The sequence below is a fragment of the Tarenaya hassleriana genome, unplaced genomic scaffold, assembly GCF_000463585.1.
Source record: "Tarenaya hassleriana unplaced genomic scaffold, ASM46358v1 Cleome13, whole genome shotgun sequence".
Taxonomy (NCBI): domain Eukaryota; kingdom Viridiplantae; phylum Streptophyta; class Magnoliopsida; order Brassicales; family Cleomaceae; genus Tarenaya; species Tarenaya hassleriana.
In genome coordinates, this window is record NW_010963495.1 from 3,240,123 (window position 1) to 3,259,235 (window position 19,113).

General features: G+C 40.9%; 3 protein-coding genes across 4 annotated transcripts; all 3 read right to left on the bottom strand.

Annotated features, from left to right (window-relative positions):
* Nucleotides 1-476: 476 nt before the first annotated feature.
* Nucleotides 477-1,737, bottom strand: LOC104807873. The gene is made up of 4 exons (XM_010533300.1): nt 1,626-1,737; nt 1,463-1,511; nt 798-1,365; nt 477-539 (listed from the first exon to the last, which is right to left on the bottom strand). The coding sequence occupies exons 1-4, from the start codon at nt 1,735-1,737 to the stop codon at nt 477-479; spliced, it is 792 nt and encodes a 263-aa protein (XP_010531602.1).
* Nucleotides 1,738-4,242: 2,505 nt separating this feature from the next.
* Nucleotides 4,243-8,708, bottom strand: LOC104807803 (V-type proton ATPase subunit B2). 2 transcript variants are annotated; one of them, XM_010533224.1, is made up of 15 exons: nt 8,608-8,708; nt 8,117-8,181; nt 7,828-7,883; nt 7,629-7,727; nt 7,403-7,462; nt 7,172-7,283; nt 6,881-7,089; nt 6,470-6,598; nt 6,237-6,374; nt 5,988-6,138; nt 5,264-5,346; nt 5,053-5,100; nt 4,933-4,986; nt 4,742-4,825; nt 4,243-4,654 (listed from the first exon to the last, which is right to left on the bottom strand). In XM_010533224.1, exons 2-15 carry the CDS (start codon nt 8,172-8,174, stop codon nt 4,469-4,471), a joined length of 1,467 nt encoding a protein of 488 aa, XP_010531526.1. In that variant the 5' UTR covers nt 8,175-8,181; nt 8,608-8,708; the 3' UTR covers nt 4,243-4,468. The 2 variants fall into 2 exon arrangements, with proteins under 2 accessions (XP_010531526.1, XP_010531527.1); XM_010533225.1 differs by having other exon boundaries at nt 8,117-8,176; nt 8,608-8,707.
* Nucleotides 8,709-9,293: 585 nt separating this feature from the next.
* On the bottom strand, nt 9,294-13,188 carry LOC104807804. The gene is made up of 13 exons (XM_010533226.2): nt 12,829-13,188; nt 12,652-12,721; nt 12,384-12,490; nt 12,246-12,314; nt 11,874-11,928; nt 11,731-11,778; nt 11,170-11,327; nt 10,791-11,029; nt 10,598-10,688; nt 10,121-10,249; nt 9,884-10,037; nt 9,697-9,791; nt 9,294-9,613 (listed from the first exon to the last, which is right to left on the bottom strand). The coding sequence occupies exons 1-13, from the start codon at nt 13,159-13,161 to the stop codon at nt 9,428-9,430; spliced, it is 1,734 nt and encodes a 577-aa protein (XP_010531528.1). The 5' UTR covers nt 13,162-13,188; the 3' UTR covers nt 9,294-9,427.
* Nucleotides 13,189-19,113: the final 5,925 nt, after the last annotated feature.

The following is a 19,113-nucleotide window of genomic DNA, read 5'->3' on the forward strand; positions in this document are numbered from 1 at the left end:
TATTCAATCCCCCCACAGATGAATTTGTTCATTTTGATCACATCCCGATGGTCACACTGGTCACACTGGTCACACTGATCGAATTTGATGAATTCAACGCTTTGAATGTGTAATCTACGATCATAGAAATGGTTCGGAGAAGTAATCCGAGTTGAAAATCGCTGAGCATTTTTCGATCGAAAGCTATGAACACAAAACGAATCTCATAAGTGGTTTAGGGTTTAGGGTTTAGGGTTTAGTAGTGTTTTAGGAACACTTTGGATCAATATAACTTTGTGTTCGTATTTTTTTTGTTCAAACCGCTCACGAGACGTTAGTGTGAAGTGTATTTACATCGTTCTACAACGCAAAAACCTTATTCAATCCCCCCACAGATGAATTTGTTCATTTTGATCACATCCCGATGGTCACACTGGTCACACTGGTCACACTGATCGAATTTGATGAATTCAACGCTTTGAATGTGTAATCTACGATCATAGAAATGGTTCAGAGAAGTAATCCGAGTTGAAAATCTCTGAGCATTTTTCGATCGAAAGCTATGAACACAAAGCATTAAGAGTGAATTAAACTTCGAATAAAAATTACATTGTTCAGTAGGAATAAAAGTTACATTTAGTGCAGACTAATTAGGCGATTGATTCCAAATTTTTTCTCCCTGACGATGTTGAACTTTGGGGTCTTTTCCGAGCCTCGCCAGGTCCAGGAAACCGACTCTGTTTAGGTCTTCCAGTCCGACGTTTTTCTTGTATTATAGGCGGTAACACTGAAAAATTTAAAATTTCGGGCGGTAAGACCCAATCACAAATATCGGGCACGGGATACACAGTCTCTTGGTAAGCCTTGACCCAAGTCTCTCGCCAGTAGTATTCAGAGCATAATTCGTGAATCGCAATACCTTTTCCGACCTTATGTGCTGCTGCAATTGCATGACTACATGGATACCTATCCAAATCAAACTTTCTGCAACTACAGGTTCTATCACCAAGATTTACCAAATGTCTTCTACCTTTTTCATCCATTGCCTCAAACATACCACTCAACCTGTTAAGTTCAATAACCTCATACATACAGGCCTTCTCGAACCGTTCATGCAGCGCTTTGTACACATACGGAGTTAACTTTTGAGAATCATCGCCACCACATGCTTCCACCCTGTACCTACTGAACCATTCTACCGTCTTCGCGACACAGATATCAAGCAAACTGAGTAGCGGATACCTTTTGGCCTTCTTCAAAACGAAGTTGATTGATTCGACACCATTGGTGGTTAATAAGTTATATCTTTCAGTCCGAAATTTACACCTTGCCCACTTCTCCGGAGCAAGTTCTTCTTTTTCCATGTACTCTGCCGCTTTGGGATACCTGCAAATCATGAGATATTCACATCAGTTTACACTGGTCACACTGGTCACGTTGGTGACACTGGTCACGTTGGTCACACTGGACACACAAGGCATACCTGTTCTTGAAATCAGAGTACAACTCTTCAAACTCCTTCTCCGTGTATGCTGATGCACATTTAAAAAACAATTTAGCCACGGTTTCACCTCTTGAACCCTTTCTTCCGGATCCCCTATTAACATGTGCTTTCAAGTTTTGCGATATGTGTCTTGCACAAAAACCATGATCAGCTTGTTTATATACTTCTCTCACAGCTTTCAATATACTTTTATGCCTATCGGATATCACAACCACATCAGGTCCATCCAGTATTACTTCGCTCAATCTATTCATAAACCATCTCCATGAAGCGTCTTTCTCTCTATCGATCACACCCTATGCTAAAGGATATTGGTGATGTTCTCTATCCTGCGCGGTTGCCACGACCAATGCTCCCTTGTATTCGCTTGTCAAAAATGTCGCATCAACAACAACAACTTTACGCATATACTTCCATCCTTTTATAGTTGCACTTAACGCGACAAATAGGTACTTGAAGCTTTTCTGATCATTGTCCAACTCAAGTCGCACTATGGATCCAGGATTTCTTTCTCTCAGCATGTACATCCACCCAGGAAGCCTCATGTAATGATCGATATGATTACCGCGAATCTCTTTTTCAGCACTGTGCTTCCCTCTCAATGCCATCAAATACGAAACAGTTGCCCCGTACTTGGTTTTTATTCGTCGTACTAATTCTGGGGCATTAGGAGTTTCGAGGATCCCAGCATATTCTTCCTTCAAATAATCTCTAACTAAATTCGATGTACCTTTCATAGCTTCTTCTGAAACAGGTCTGCATCTGTGAATTGGATTGTGTGTTCTTACGCTAAAACGATTCGAACTCGGGATCGATGCGATGCGCAATTTCCAGTTACAACCTGATCCAGCAAACTTGCATCTTATCTCCCACAACTTCTTGTCAGACTTCACTGTAACATAGCTAAAACAAGCCTTAACTGAACCCTTTCGTATATATTATTGCGCTTCTTGCTTATTATCAAACTCATACCCAATATCTATGTTCAATCCATCCGTAAATTCGAATACTGAAGTACAAAACAATGAGTCCTCCACAACTACCATGGCCATATCAGACGTGCTTTCAGCTTGCATAGTCGTTGCACACTCCACTACAACCTTCTCATTTCCATCAAGTCCAGTTTCACGGTCCACTAAATCTGTACCAATCTCATTTCGATCAACTACAGTATCGGCGAGAATATCATTTACAGAGTCCACTACATCTGTCGCATTTCCATTCACTTCAACTGCTGCTGCTGCTCCAATACATAAACTATTACTCCCAACTTTACTCTTGAAATTTGGACTCTGGATAACATCGCAATCCTTATAACCTACACATATTATACCTCCATATGGTCCAACACAACTCGCTAAATCAGGAATTCTAAACTCATTTTCTGACCTCGCCTTTTCTATCTCCACGTGAAGCATGCTTCTGCCTCCATTCATTTTGTCCAGAAGATAAATTAAAACTTGTTTATCATTCGATATGTAAATCGGCTCAGTACCTCCTTTTAAAGCTGGCAAATAGCTCAGCTTCATGTCTGTTTTACTTTGGTCAGCCTCCATTTCAGAATATAACTCTTCAACAAGACGTTTGTATTTCAATTCAGTTGGAGGACACATGAATATGACTCCCTTCCCATCCTTAACTTTTCCAACCCATTCGTATTCACTGTTACCATTCAATACCCACTTTCCATCAGACTTGAAATAAATAATTGTGATTTTCTCGTCGACTGCATCCATTATGCCTGTATAGAATAAATAAGATTCGTAAGATACATGTGACCAGAGTGACCAAAGTGACCAGTGTGACCAGAGTGACCAGAGTGACCAGAGTGACCACAGTGACCACAGTGACCAAAGTGACCACAGTGACCAAAGTGACCAGCGTGACCAGAGTGACCAAAGTGACCAGTGTGACCAAAGTGACCAATATGACCAGTGTGACCAACGTGACCAGTGTGACCAGAGTGACCAACGTGACCAGTGTGACCAACGTGACCAGTGTGACCAGAGTGACCAACGTGACCAGTGTGACCAACGTGACCAGTGTGACCAACGTGACCAACGTGACCAACGTGACCAGTGTGACCAACGTGACCAGTCAATACCGGTTTTAGTGATATATATAAGAAAAATGAGGTCATATCTATACACATGTTAGGTCGAATTAAATCGAAAATAAATACTGGGTTGTGCGATGACAACTTGCCTTTTTCCTAGATCTATACAGATCTCACTGAACTGCTGTGATTTGAGGCGATTTTGACGGTAAAATCGGTGAGATTTCGCCGGTAGATTCTGGTTTTTTTCGGCGAGAATTTATGGGGAGAGAAACGAGAAGAGAGAGAAACGCGAGGCAAATCGAAGGATTTTGCCGGTAGATTAGCTGTGATTTCGCCGGTAATTTCTGGGTTTTTTTCGGCGGGAATTTATCGCGAGAGAAGGTGGGAAACTGCGTGAGGAGAGAGAAACAAGAAGAGATAGAAACGCAAATCGAGAGATTAAAAAAAAGGTGTCGAGGGTATTATGGAGAGAACAATTTTATAAAGGTATTGTCTGAAATGTTTTTTTTTTCCGCCAAATGAGGGGTATGCCATGAAGTTAATGTAGCAAAATAAGGGCATTTTTGATAATGCCCGATTCATCCATGGTGTAACGATATCTGTCATCAATAAAAAGGCGCGGATTCTTGCCATCTGGACTTCTAAAGCTGGTTGACATTTTATTTCCTGCGAAAAAACCTGCAGCCATGCATGACGTCCAGATTCCCCAACTGCCGCTCTGGTTTTATTTCATCAATTGAAAGAAAAAATTTGGTACAGTTTTCATAAATTATACAGTAATTCCACCAAGACCCTGGAAAGAAAAACCGGCGATTAGGACAAACACCGTTTATTGGACACATCACCAGAGCCTCGTATCTAAAGCGCCCAAAACAGGAAAAGGATTCGCATAGGACAGGACACAGTCTGAAATTGAAAACAATCCATCAGTTGGTTGAGTCACGGCTGTAGAACTGGTCGAGGGTTTTGGCCGGTATACGGTGCAACAACTCTCGGGGGAAGATCCTGAGGAGTGTCCATGCCAAGTCAAGTGACTGAAAAATGTTACGTGTATCATAGGCTCCCTGCGTCACAAACTTCCTCTCAAATTTGTCCAAGAACTCGAGATACAGCTGTTGCATCATAAGCATTAAGGAATTGTGTGAGATTGAGAGTATAAAGATTTATGTCTTTTCATGGAGAGAGAGAGAGAGAGAGACCAGGTCCTCAGACGACAGAGCTTCTTCTCCAACCACAGCTTTCATTGCCTGCACGTCCTTCCCAATGGCATAATTTGCATACAGCTGTAATATTCAAAGACAACTATAAATTCGGTTCAGCTAGTTCATGGATACGTAGCTTCTTTCCATAGTACATAAGTGTGATGCACAAGAAAGAAAGCATTGCTTACCTGATTCGAAACATCAGCATGGTCTCTACGAGTCATTCCTTCACCAATGGCACTCTGCACCACACAAGTCAATTCAAAACCTCGTCACTGAATTACACAACCACATTCCTCTTGCTTTACCTTCATGAGACGAGACAAAGACGGGAGGACATTGATCGGAGGATATATCTGTGAAAGAAAACCAAACCAGATTTCATCATTACTCAACATAAGCCAAATGATTCTCAACTGACTCTTTGTAAAATGTACAGTTTTCTGAATAATATCAATCTATACCTGTTTTCAAAATTCAGATAATAGAGCTAAGAGATCATTTTCAGCAAGAACTTACCTGTCTATTGTAGAGCTGTCTGTCAATATAGATCTGGCCCTCTGTGATATATCCTGTAAGATCTGGTGTGGGATGCGTAATATCTGACCAGAAATGTGAAAGAAATCAAAAAGTCTGTCACTCAGTATCATGCACTGATCATCAAACATTACACAAGACTATCAAAATAATATTCGATCTTTCACTATACTAGTCTAGATTAACACTAACATATTTTTTTCATTTGTTAATGGAGGTTCATCAGCGGCAAATTATCAAGAGAAAAGTTGTGAACATAATATTTCACATCCTCCAGGCCATTTTTTGGGTTTTGTTCTCCAATGGCTGGAGACAAATGATATCGGTCAGTATAGATGTCAGAACCACCTCAACATGAAAGGCCAATTATGCAGAAGAGAATATCTGGGAGGAATGACAGGAAGGGTAGAGGGCCGTCTAGTAGAGCGGACTGTCATGAAGTTGGAGTACTAAGCATGACGTCGTGTTAGCCTATGCAATAACCACTGACCAGGTATGTGGTTAATATACCTCTTCAAACCAGTTCTTTGGACTCAATTCTATTCATGATTTGAACCTAGTATGCACAGTTCCAATACCAATACCAAGTTTCCACAGTAAATAATATCAGCGCACGCAATAACCACACAGCTTGAAAACAACTACCAACTATTGCTTGCTTCAAACTGATACCATCTGGATTGAAACCATAATTTTTGTTATTTACCATCATTAGGCATAGTAAGAATTGGAATCTGAGTGATGGAGCCTTTTCTCCCCTCAATTCTTCCAGCTCTCTCGTATATAGTGGCCAAGTCAGTGTACATGTAACCTGGGTATCCACGTCTTCCAGGCACTTCTTCACGGGCTGCAGAAACCTAGGATGGTAACCAGCATTTAACAAGTTCAGGCTTTCGGTCAATTTGAAGGGAGTGTTACATTAAAAAATCAGAAAATGATGGATATCCGTTGTCACCTCACGAAGAGCATCAGCGTAGGAACTCATGTCTGTGAGAATGACAAGGACATGCTTGCCACATTCATAGGCCAAGTACTCAGCTGTAGTGAGAGCAATACGAGGCGTAATGATACGTTCGATGGTGGGGTCATTTGCCTGTAAGGGAAACGTTTCAGAGAGTAACAAGCAACAAAAATACAAAACTAACAAAATCCCTGTTGCGACTTTCATAGTATGATTGAAACACTTGCCAAGTTCAGGAAAAGGGTCACTCTCTCCATTGATCCGTTCTCCTCGAAATCACGTTTAAAAAACTGTGCAGTCTCCATGTTCACACCCATAGCTGCAAAAACAATGGCGAAGTTGTCCTCTTCCTGGTCCTGCAAACTCACATAAAATGAGCTGATGTAATCCTCGGTGAGCTATGTTAAAAGATTAGCATTATACAGCAGATGGTAGTTACAAGAACAAAACAAGAGTTTTATTGCATTGAATGGATTGTTGCAGTGGCTTCATCTAGAACAGAGTAAAGCATAAAAATATTTTTGCTCAACTTCTGATATTTCTTGGAAATCAGAGGAATTAGGCAACAGTGTCACAATCATATGCCAACACTGCATTTCCATCAGTAAACTCCAACTGCCAAAGGTTAAAGGTGATACCTGAAGAAGATTATCAGACTTCTCTAACCGTTTAACCAAACCAGCCTGACGACAAATCTGAGCAGCAATCTCGTTGTGAGGAAGACCTGCAGCAGAAAAGAGGGGAATCTTCTGTCCTCTGGCAATCGAGTTCATGACATCGATGGTAGATATCCCCGTCTGAATCATCTCTTCAGGGTAGGTTCTCTCACTAGGATTGATAGAACTTCCTGGAGAAGGAGAAATGAAAAAGGCTAGGCAGCATGCATATAATAAGATTTGATTATTTGAAAAGAGGCTGAAAGTACTTACCAGATATATCTAAGTAAGCCTCTGGCAGTATCGGAGGGCCATTGTCAATGGGCTTCCCTGAACCATTGAAGATGCGACCAAGCATATCCAATGAGACAGGAGTTTTCAAAACCTAGGCAAATCATGTCGGCCAAAGTCAGTTAGCTAGAAATACCAGCACCAACAACACCATGTACAGGTAAGCCAACCAGATCATTTATCTATGTGCCGAAAAAAGAGTACATTTTATACCTCTCCTGTAAATTGCACAGTTGTGTACTTGTTGTCAATTCCAGATGTTCCCTCAAAGACCTGGACAAGAAACAGGAGGGGTTTTACCCCATAGATATATAAACATAAACCAGACCCAGAGCATGCAGGAATTAAGCACCAGGAACTAAGTTATCACTTAAAGAGATATCACACATTTACGTGAGAAACCAGAAGAAAGCCAATGGACGGAGGAAAATTTCCCAACCTGAACAACAGCTTTCTCCCCATCAACTTCAAGAACTTGGCCACGTCGAGTAGTTCCATCCCCAAGACGAATATTGACAATTTCTTGGTATTTAGGACCCTAGAACCAGAAACCATAAGAGACACAGATCACCGAAAAAACCAACAAACAGGAATCCTAAGTAAGAAAAACTGAAACAAAAATGATTCAATGCATATACCTTCACTTTGTCAAGGATGACAAGAGGTCCAGCAACGCCTGAGACCGTCCTATACTCTGCATTTGAAGAAAAAACATGTCAAAAAAGAATAGAAGTCCATGCTGCAGACCTAATACCCATCATCCAACAAGTAAGATAATCGCAATACCACAACAAGAAACAATCCGGCAGCTTTTTTAAGATTTCAATCCCAGTTCTCTGTACATTCCTCTCACTGGAGGGTAAGGTGATTCAAATTTTCATATTGACCATCTAATATTAAGCTCAGCAGTCTCCATATAACACTTACCCATGCCGATCTCCAGGGTACCCTCCTCCATTCCAAGGTTGTTTTCAGCAGCACCCATTTCTGATCTTCACAAATCAAACCAAAACATACAAACTTTTACCATACCTAATCCATAAATTTTCGCTCTCAGCGACAAAACTCAATCTCGATAGACTAAGTCAAGTCAAAATCCAAAACAATCCGACGACACTTTTGAGTTAAATTCCAGGAACTCATGGCGGATAGGAGTAAATAAATCAGAAATCCAAAACAACGCTTAAACTTCACCGGATTGATTGGTCACATTATTCCACTTCATTCAGTTCCGGATTAATCCGAACTCTAATACAATTTCTGAGTTGGATCAAACAATTTCCCCCTCCAGCCCAGAGTTCAAATCCAGAAGTAACAGCAACAAATAGGCGGCAATTGCAGTTGAGGACCCAATAAACAAGAAAATGTTCGTAATCAAGAGCAATTCGACGAATGTAAGACAGGGTAGACGTTGTAACCTTGTGATCCAAAGGTCTGCGGGAGGAAGAAAGAGAGAGGAGGAGAGAGAGCCAGCCAGGTGAGATCTATGGTGGACTATGAGCTAGAGACATAAATAAGTGCAAAATTTTTAATTTCAAGAGAAAAAAGCACAACAATGAACTGGAAGGAAAATTACCCTTTTGAGTATGGGAAATCCTCCTTCTACAGCGTATATCATTAATGTTAATCTGTAGAATTTTAAACAAACGAATCTAATTAGAAAAATTATTGTCCTTTTCTTCTTCTTCTTTTAAGCTAATTCGTCTTAATAATATAATGATGGAGACAATGGTTGTGATTAGGGGTAAGCGTTTCGGTTCGATTCTTTGGAATCGAACCGTACCGAATCGAAAATTTCGATATTTTTTTTCGAATCCGTCCAAAATTCCCGAGCGGTATGATTTTTTCAAAACCGAATCGAACCGGACTTTATAAAATTCCCAAAAAACTTGAATTTTCTTAAGAAAATCTAAATTTTTTAAACAAAAACCGAAACCGAACCGTACCGGAACTGAAACCGAACCGAATAATATACAGTATTAATTTGATACCAATTTTAGAATACCGAAAAAACCGTTCTCGAACCGAACTGCTAAAATTCTGATCTGAATCGTGAAACGACTACTCTAGTTGTGATGGCATGTTAAATAATTAGCTAGACGGATTGCAGTAAAAGAATTAGCTGGACGATTTGGTTTTGTTGTGTAGCCAGGGACAAATACAAAAAATAAAAAAGGATTGCAGGCGTACGCAATACATGTCGTTTATTTTGTAGGAAAACGCCGGGGCGTGCAGACGTCACTGCAGGAAGTAGCTGGACAAGGGAAGCTGTGAGGCAAGCTCGTGAAACCTTCTATTGAGAGTTCTGAGAGCTTCAACGTGGGGCTCGTCTCCTTCTATGGGTATTACCTTGGCGAAGCTTCCTTCTCCAAGAAAATCCACGACACGGTTTGTAGCTTCTAAGCCTGTAACGTACGACTTCTCCTGTTTCCACACAAATACGAGTTTTTGTTATCTTCATGTTTTTGTCACAGAAACCTGTAACATGATTGGGGGCATGGCATGACCTGTGACCAAGAGCCATGTCGGGTTATGACCCAATCTCCTGCCATGAACATGTTGGGGAAAGATGTGGAACCTCGCATCATGTACTTGTACGAACCTGTAAGATCCAAACTGTTGTTGTACGAAACAAGTACAAGATATCTTCTCTTGGTCAAAGGAACTACTCAAGGAGGATTGGGTTATCAGCACCTGGAAAGAAATGGGAAAGAGAGTGGGGAAATCTCTGAACATCTGCATCTACTACAACTGCATTCTCGAAACCTTTCACGCACTTTGAGAGATAGGACATGGTTTTTGTGACTGCAACCTCATCCGTGGTACCCATAAGCTCGTTCCCATGGTACTACACGCAGATATATATATAGTGAACATCAAAATCCTTCAGAAGCACTCACTACAAAATGATCACCATAGAGGAGTACTTACAAAATCAGCGCGAACTACAGTCACTTCATCCTCCCTATGCTCGTCGTATATGGCACTGAGGTCAAAGAAAGTCCATCCATAGGACTCATCAGGCGCAGAACAAGCATTTGAAGCATGAGGAATAGCGACCTGATTGATTATACCTCCATCAGATTCTTGTAAACAAAAAAAAAATAACAATACAAGAACTACCAAAATAATTTCAAAACATAAAACCACAAGAAAGTCATTGGAGTAGACATCAAATAGTTATTGCAGGAAGTCCATCTTTGTTATTCAGTTGATCACACACAACAGGTTCCGACATTCATGAAGCTTTTCACTAGTAATCTCTATATAAAAAAAAATTCAATTCAAGGTTGCAAAACAATGGTGGGAGGAAAGATCCATCTTCTGTAAAGATTTTCTGTGCTTTACGTCTTAAATTATGTGCCTTGTGGCTTAAATTAACTTGAAATCCCAGGAAATCAAACACACCTTCCTATCAAGCTTAAGCTTGACTGAGACGACATCTATGGCAGTCAGATTCAAGACCTTAAGGAACTCCTCCCGCTTACACAGCGCTGCACTAAACAAACATCAAATCTCCGATTAGAAACAACTAAACCATGTGATTCTAATCCTACACAAAATACATACAGCTTTTGAAGTTGAGTAAAAAGGAAAATACCTTTTCTTGACGGTTTCTTGGAGTGCGGAGATTGTTACCGCTAAGATGACAGCATCAGCCGCATAGGTATCTCGACCACAAACTACCTCTGTCACACTCCCCGATTCTTCGTTGATGGTGAAATCGGTCACAGACTTATTTCTCAGAAATCTACAGCCTCTGTCTTTCAAAGATTCCATCCACGGTTCAAAGATCTTCTCCTGGACTGTCCCTCGGCACCACACCATGTTGAAATCTTTCTGAAATCATGTTCATCGTTCATAAAGAAAATTTAATTCCTTATGTGACAGACAGAAAATTAGTATGTTGCCGCATGTCACTACTCCCAATTATGGTGACACAGAAAAGGAAAGAAAGAAAAAACAAAAAGAGCACAAACCTGATGAGAGAGGGTCACATAATACAAGAGAGCAAGCATTGCTGCGGCACTGCATTGCTCAGGAGGGGCAAAGAGACCAACCTGAAGCAATGGCCGGAAGATATCCCGGTAAAGTCGTTTAGAGCAGCCCAACTGCTTTAACAGCTCCCTTGCTGTAACTATATATATCAATCAATCAAACAAATGAAAAAGAAGAAAGAAAAAATGAAGGAGACTTAAGAGTACAACATAGTTCTAATCTTCAAAACTCCCAGAACATTTCCATGTACAATTTATCTGTGTGCGTGCAGAGCTGAAATAGTCCCATATCTCAAAAAGAATTACCACCTCAATAGTCTCGGAGCTCATGAGCATGAGATTACAAACATTTGAGCCGGATATAGGTCAACAACTAAGCCTAACAGTTTGAGAAATACTAGAGCTAGTTAATCGATACACTCTTTAATATATGATGCATGTCGATGTGATTGATAGTGTCTGTATAGATTGTTATATTTTAACGAATTTTCAGAAAGCGACTGGGACTTTGTGTCTATTGATTTATAAAGGCACCCTACCTACCTGGATCATACTTTCTCCAAGCTGCGTCAGTGTTATCAAAGTCGATAGCTGCAGGAGACGACCATGCAATTCCTTAGAAACTCAATTTTGGCTCTCGTTCAGCCAAATGCTACAAAACTTAACTCAGAAAATTTTCTGCTTGCCTGCAGCCATTAGAGGAAGTGAAGATATCTTGTCCATCAAGGGAAGCCTTGCAAACTACAAAAAGCCGAAACGTCAAGAATAAGGGGCCAGTATGTGATCAAACAGACTTTGTATAGACGTATATTATCCATCACAGCATCACAAGACATATTTATGGGAAATAAATCTGTAATCTATACAGTTTCTAAACACATTTGTAGAGCATATTCTTGACCACATTGGGATTGCACAGTTCAATTTGCATGTGTTTCTCTAACCAACTTAAACTTATCCCTTTGGAACCGATCTGCAACATTCATCTGGCACACATTGATAATGTAACTGGCACATGAAAAACAACCAAGAGCCTGGACCTCACGATCTTTACTTACTTGAGTATAGTATAATGTTCCTAATGGAGTGGGTAGCTGAGGAAGCTCTCGGAAAACCGGGAACTCAACCTGCAAGTTAAAAAACGCTCTCTTACGTTGTAAGAAACAGCTTGAGAGAGGAACAAGAGAGTTAAATACCTCTAGACCTTCTACAGAATACTGAGCGGATGTTGTCCAGCTAGTGAATGGCTTCACCCCAAGCTCATCAACCAACGAAAATATATTTCGATATGGATACCAGAACCCTTGCTCAAACAAAAGAAACAAACAGGGTTGGTTAACCGGACAGTTGACAAGAGCCATGCCTTACAATGTACTAGACTTTTGTGGTAACATTATATACTTTGTATCATTGTACGAGGAAATATATACACGACCGAGTTATGTGGCTTGAATCTGTTCGTACCTTGGATTCCGACATCGTCAGGTGTGTTTAATCCACCGCGGCCATCGTCAAGAACTGTCACATCAAAACCCTAGAGCCAAAAAGTCCCAAATCCAAATACATCAATACCCCTGGAACTCTCGAGCATCAATCACCTCAAAATTATGTCTGAATTCGGAACCAAGACCTATCAGAGACCTGGTTGCAGAGGTGATGAGCGGCACCAAGGCCGGCCCAGCCGGAACCCACCACGACGACCTTCTTCGTATTCTTCTTCGCAAAGTAGCTGTCTCCATCTCCGAGGTTCTGAGGAGCTTCGGCTCTGGAACAGAGTCTCCGACAGTGTCCGAGACGCATATTGAACGCCGGTCCTTGTGCCAGACTCAGGCTCCCACACCACATCATCACTATTTCCTGCCCCTTCCAAAGGCCACTTCTTCTGTTTTCCTTTTCCCTGAAAAAGAAAAATCTTTGTGGCCATGTCGGAAGCGGGGATGTGTGTGATCCGGTGACCACAGACATAAACGTCATGCAGTCGATAATCACATCAAGAAAATAAGTTTATGGAGTAGAAAATAAACAAATATGTATATATATATATATATAGTTTTTTTTTATAAGGATGGAAACCAGCCCTTTAGATCGGATTCCGCAACGCCTCACAGCCCAGAGGACCGGACGAATGACACAGATAGCGGACGGTAATCCCAACAGCTCAACGCATCAGCCGGCAAGTCACGTCGAGTAGGTAAACCAGATGAAGCTAACCGGTTCAGGGGAAGCTTGACACCAGGAGAAATCGAACCCCTGATTTTGTGTAGGAAACGTTGTCATCTTACCAACTGAGCTGGGTGGGGTGGACCACGTCGTGGAAGAAAATGTAAAAAGAAAAACCGGGTTGGAGTGGACCATAAAGAAAATGATTCAACAGATGGAATAATGCAGAGTAAGAACAGAGGAATCTGATCAATACATCTCAAAGAGAAAAGGCGATGAAGACGAAGAATAGAAAAAAAGGGGCTACTGTGTATATTCTCGTATATGCTGCATACATTTACAAGTGATATATATTCTACATTGTATCGACACTAAGTATGGCAATGCAATATTTTATATACAAATAAAAGGAAGAGTATCAAATCTGTACGTGTCTCCTTGCCTTATTTACGTGTTGCCGTTATGTTGCTGTCCACCATGCATGTCTTCGTCGATCTCTCTTTGCTCACTTTGTTCACTAACATTCCCCCTCAAGATTGGCCGACCAAGCTCGATAAGGCCAATCTTGGAGAGGCATTTGTTGAGCACGAAGGAGCTTGTTGCCTTAGTGAGAATATCTGCAAGTTGGTCGTGGCTCCTCGTGAAGATTGGTGAGATTATACCTCGTGTGATTTTTTCTCGGATGAAGTGACAATCCACTTCGATGTGCTTTGTCCTTTCGTGAAATACGGAGTTGGCGGCAATGTGGATTGCTGCTTGATTATCACAGTGTAACGGAATAGCCGACCTTGTCTCAATTCCGAGGTCTTTGAGTAATTGTCGTAGCCATACCACCTCACTTGTCGTGTTCGTCATGGCACGGTATTCAGCTTCGGCACTTGATCTTGCCACCACATTTTGTTTTTTGCTTCTCCATGTGACGAGATTCCCTCCGATGAATGTGCAGTAGCCCGTCGTTGATTTGCGATCCATCCTATCTCCGGCCCAATCTGCATCACAATATGCTACGATCTCGGTATGTTTGTTGTTCGCCATGTGTACGCCTTTGTTCGGAGTTCCCTTAAGGTACTTTAGAATCCGGTCCACCATATGCCAATGATTGATCCGTGGGGCATGCATCCATTGACTAACCTGGTGCACAGCAAAGCTAATATCAGGACGTGTAATAGTAAGATATATCAACTTACCTACAACGCGACGGTATTGTTCCGGATCTTGAAATGATTCCCCATCGCGTTGATCCTTGTAGTGCTCCTCGATTGGTGTCCTCACTGGTTTGGCTCCAAGTTTTCCTGTCTCGGTTAGTAAATCTAAAATATACTTACGCTGCGACAAAAATAAACCATTAGATAGAGAGTAACTTCTATTCTAAGAAAATATTTTAACAAACCTAAATCCTTAATATCGAACACATTCTGCAAATAATATTTTGTTTCGACAATACCAGAAACATCATCACCCGACAAAATAATGTCATCAACGTAAACTAAAAGAACTACAATACCGGTATCACGTGTAAGAGTAAAGAGTGAATGATCGGAATCACTTCTCAAAAAACCTTTATCCAAGAGAGCATGATAGAGACGATGATACCAAGCGCGCGGAGATTGTTTAAGACCGTAGATAGCTTTGCGAAGACGGCAAGCCTGACCCGGTAGAATAGAGCCATTGTATCCAGGTGGTGGAGTCATAAAAATTTCTTCGTCGAGATCACCTTGGAGGAAAGCGTTCTTCACATCCATTTGCCAAAGCTGCCAGTTAAGATTCACGGCTAAAGAAATAATAACTCGTACCGTTGGAAGCTTGGCAACCGGGGCAAATGTCTCATTGTAATCTTCTCCATACGTTTGAGTATACCCTTTGGCTACGAGCCGAGCTTTATGACGTTCAATCTCACCATTGCTTAGATACTTTATTTTATACACCCAACGACATCCGACGGGATGTTTTCCTGGAGGCAAATCTGTTATTTCCCAAGTTCCGTTTTTCTCTAAAGCCAATAACTCTTCGGACATAGCTTGTTGCCAGACGTCAATGTCCTTTGCTTGATTATAAGTTGTCGGCTCAATTCCCTGTGAAACACGACTGAGAAAACTTTGTTCATTAGTGGGAAAGAATTGAAGAGTAGAATACTTAGCAATTGGATGAGCAACTGCCAAGTGTCCGGTCTCCTTTTGGTCGAGCAATTTCCAGGTGGGCCGACGTTGTCTATTGCTTCTTTGAAGTTGTAGTGATGCCTCCTGGTTGCTACGTGTATCTTGACAAGATGGATGGGTTTGGTGGATGTCACGTGATGCTGAAGGCATGTTGTGGTGAGGAGAAAGTGGATGAGTCACCAAATCAGGATTGGACAAATCTGATGTGATGTCAGGAATGTGTAATTCCCCCTCAAAAGAATCAGGTGAACCATCATTAGCCGGAGAAGAGTCCACCGAAGGCAAATTGTCGGTGATTTCATTTTCTGCATGATTAGTCGGCGTAGAATGATCTGAAGAAAATGGAATAGTGAAAGGTATACCGTCTGCATGCAACTCATCGTTAGAAGACGAAACAATGTTGACACCGAGCCTTTGGAAAGTTTCGAGGAGATGAGGAAGAGAGTGATTACTATCAGTGCCTTGTGCCACAAGATTCTCCAAATCCGTCCAATTTTGGTCATCAAAATAACCAACTTCTTCCACAAACTTTACATTTCGTGATGTATAGACACGATTGCTCGGAGGATGAAAGCAAAGATATCCTTTTTGATTCGCGGGATAACCGAGGAAAACACATCGAATGCTCTTTGGATCGAGTTTTGTTCTTTGCCCTGCATCAATGTAAGCAAAACACACGCAACCAAATACACGCAAATGATCTAAGGATGCACGTCGATTGAACAATACCTCAAAAGGAGATTTATCTCGAAGTATTTGTGTGGGAAGTCGGTTAATGAGATAACATGCGACCTTCACGGCATCACACCAATATTTCTTTGGTAGAGCGCGATGAAATAAGAGTGTACGAGCTACTTCCATCAAATGGCGATTCTTTCGTTCGGCCACTCCATTTTGTTGCGGTGTGTGCGGGCAAGACCGTTGGTGAATGATCCCTTGTTGAAGAAGATAGTCTCTGAATTGGCTCGTGTACTCACCACCATTATCTGTTCTTAAACATTTTACTTTAACATTGAATTGGTTAGAAACATAAGCAAAGAAATTCTTAGTAGCATAAAAAACATCGCTTTTGGTTTTTAAAGGAGTAATCCACGTGTATTTCGACTTTTCGTCGATAAACGTCACAAAATATTTATAATGATCACGAGAATAACACGGAGCGGTCCAAACATCCGAATGCACTAAATCAAAGACATTCTCATAAGTAGTAACAGAGTCTGGAAAAACAGAACGACAATGTTTCCCTAACGTACAGGCCTCACAAAGAGTATCAAGAGACTTTACGTGGGGAACAAGTAAATGAAATACTTTAGCGTGCGGATGACCTAAACGAGCATGCCACACGCTAGAAGAAACTGAAAGAAAACTAAATTGTGATTCTTCAAGATAGTAAAGATTGCCCTTGCGTGTTCCTTTTCCAAAGACAAGTTCTGATTCAATATCCTGAAATAACACAACATTAGTTTCGAATATAACACGACATGCGATGTCTTGAATAAGCTTAGGTATAGAGAGAAGATTTGTATGAAAGTCAGGGAGATATAATGCCGAGATATCTCGGTTAAACAATTTGATCTTACCGGACCCTTTGATTGGAACACTCTTACCATTGGCAATAGTCACAACGCCTTGGCTTGGAATGATTTTTTGAAACAAAGTTTCATCACAAAACATATGGGTGGTAGCACCCGAATCAAGAACAATGGAAGATTTGTATGAAAAATTACCGGTATCTTTGTTGATAGATTGTAAGAGATGTTTCAGTCCCTTAAGCTCGTCATTAGTCAAGCTGATCGAACTTTCAGATTCACCACTGGCGGTCATAGCCATGCCTTTGCGAGGAGTATCCTTGTATCGAGCAGGCTTCAAATGTGGGTGAAGGATCCAACATCGCTCCTTACTGTGACCTTGCTGTTTGCAGTAGTCACAATGGTACAGTTTACGATCGCGGGAATGGGCAGCTGAGCGGGAAGGTTTGTTAACGTAGTGGGCAATTTCTAGAGGGCCAGAAAAATAATTCCGACCGGTCTCCTCTCTCTTGATCATCATGCACAACTCCTCGAATGTCGGGAGTGTGGATTGACGGAGGACATGGTATATCATGTCGTTGTAAGAAGAGATGTAGCAATAAAAGTGTTTCCGTTCTTTTATCTTTTGTTCTTTCTTTCTAATTTAATTTCCGCATTTTATTTTTCAATATGTAGCAATAAAAGTGTTTTGGGTAGTCGGGGTTACCACTCCACATGGATCGCTGCCATGCCCAGGTCGTAATGCCATCACATACGGATCGCCGCCGTACTATGACCTCAAAACTCAACCAATAGCAATAACCCTCTACGGATCGCCGCCGTAGTCGGTGTTATCACTCCACATGGATCGCTATCATCTCTATTTTATTCAATATTTTTAAAATGTATTTAATTCCCTTAATTATTATATCCCTAATTTTTCTAAATACATTTATTCTTACTAGCATCCATGCATCCACCGTGTCTTTAAAAATGTATTTATTAATATAATATTTACATATTTTTGTGTCTATATATGATATGTTCTTCACAAATTCATTTTGCATGTGTCGCTTCACATAAAAAACCGCAATAAAAAAAAACACTACAAAAGTTACAAAATCTAAATCTCTCTCTACGATCTCTATAACGAACGGAAATTTTAAAAAAAAATGAATGAATTGGGGTAAGGTGATAAAATTAAAAGTTCTGGAAAAATCTGTTATTTCAGTTAGGGTCTTTTAGAACGAAATAAAAGTTTGGGCAGAATTCGAAAATTTCAGAAAATATGGGATTGGACTGCAATTTTTGCTAGGGTTTCTTCTTCTTCTTCTTTTTCCTCCTCCCATGGCCGACCCTAACACCATTGTTGCCTATCTTCCACTCCGATTTGCCTCCTTGCTCGCCGTCGACCATCAACCACCGCCCCGTGCCACCGCTTCATCACCGTCGGTCCGTTTGTCCATCTTTTCTTAGTTTTTCTTCATCGTTTTCCTTCTCCTTTACCGCTATGGAGTTTTTCCGATTTCCAGCGAACGGAAGCTCGGTTTGGGTTGAGACTTGAAGGGTTTGAAAGCACTTGACGAGTTGAATCTTTTCTGGGTAGTGTCGTCGCCGGAAACGGTGAAACATCGCCGGAAAATAACCGAGAACCGTCGGAGAAAAACTTAGATCTAGGGTGATTTAAGCTGATTTAGGCCAAAATAACTTCGGATTTGGATTCCTTGATTGGTTTTACATAGGAAACAAAAAAAAAATTTAAATGATTCCGAGATGTATGACGATCGCCGGCCACCGGCCGCCGACCACCACCACCGGTCGCCGACCACCACCACCGGCCACCGTCGCCAGAAAATTTTCCGGTGACATGGGTTGAACCGTTTCAATCCTGTGATTTCAAATCCGAAATCCGTTTTATAAAATTCAAAGTATTTAGAGATATTCAAACGATTTAAAATAAGACAGTTTAACCGTAAGACTTACTATTCGATTAACGTTTTTTTTTTCGGTAGTAAATATTTTTTTGAAAAATAATTTGTTGATTAAGATTATTATATGATAATTAATTATATGTGAAGAAAATCTCGAGGTTATTGAACCCG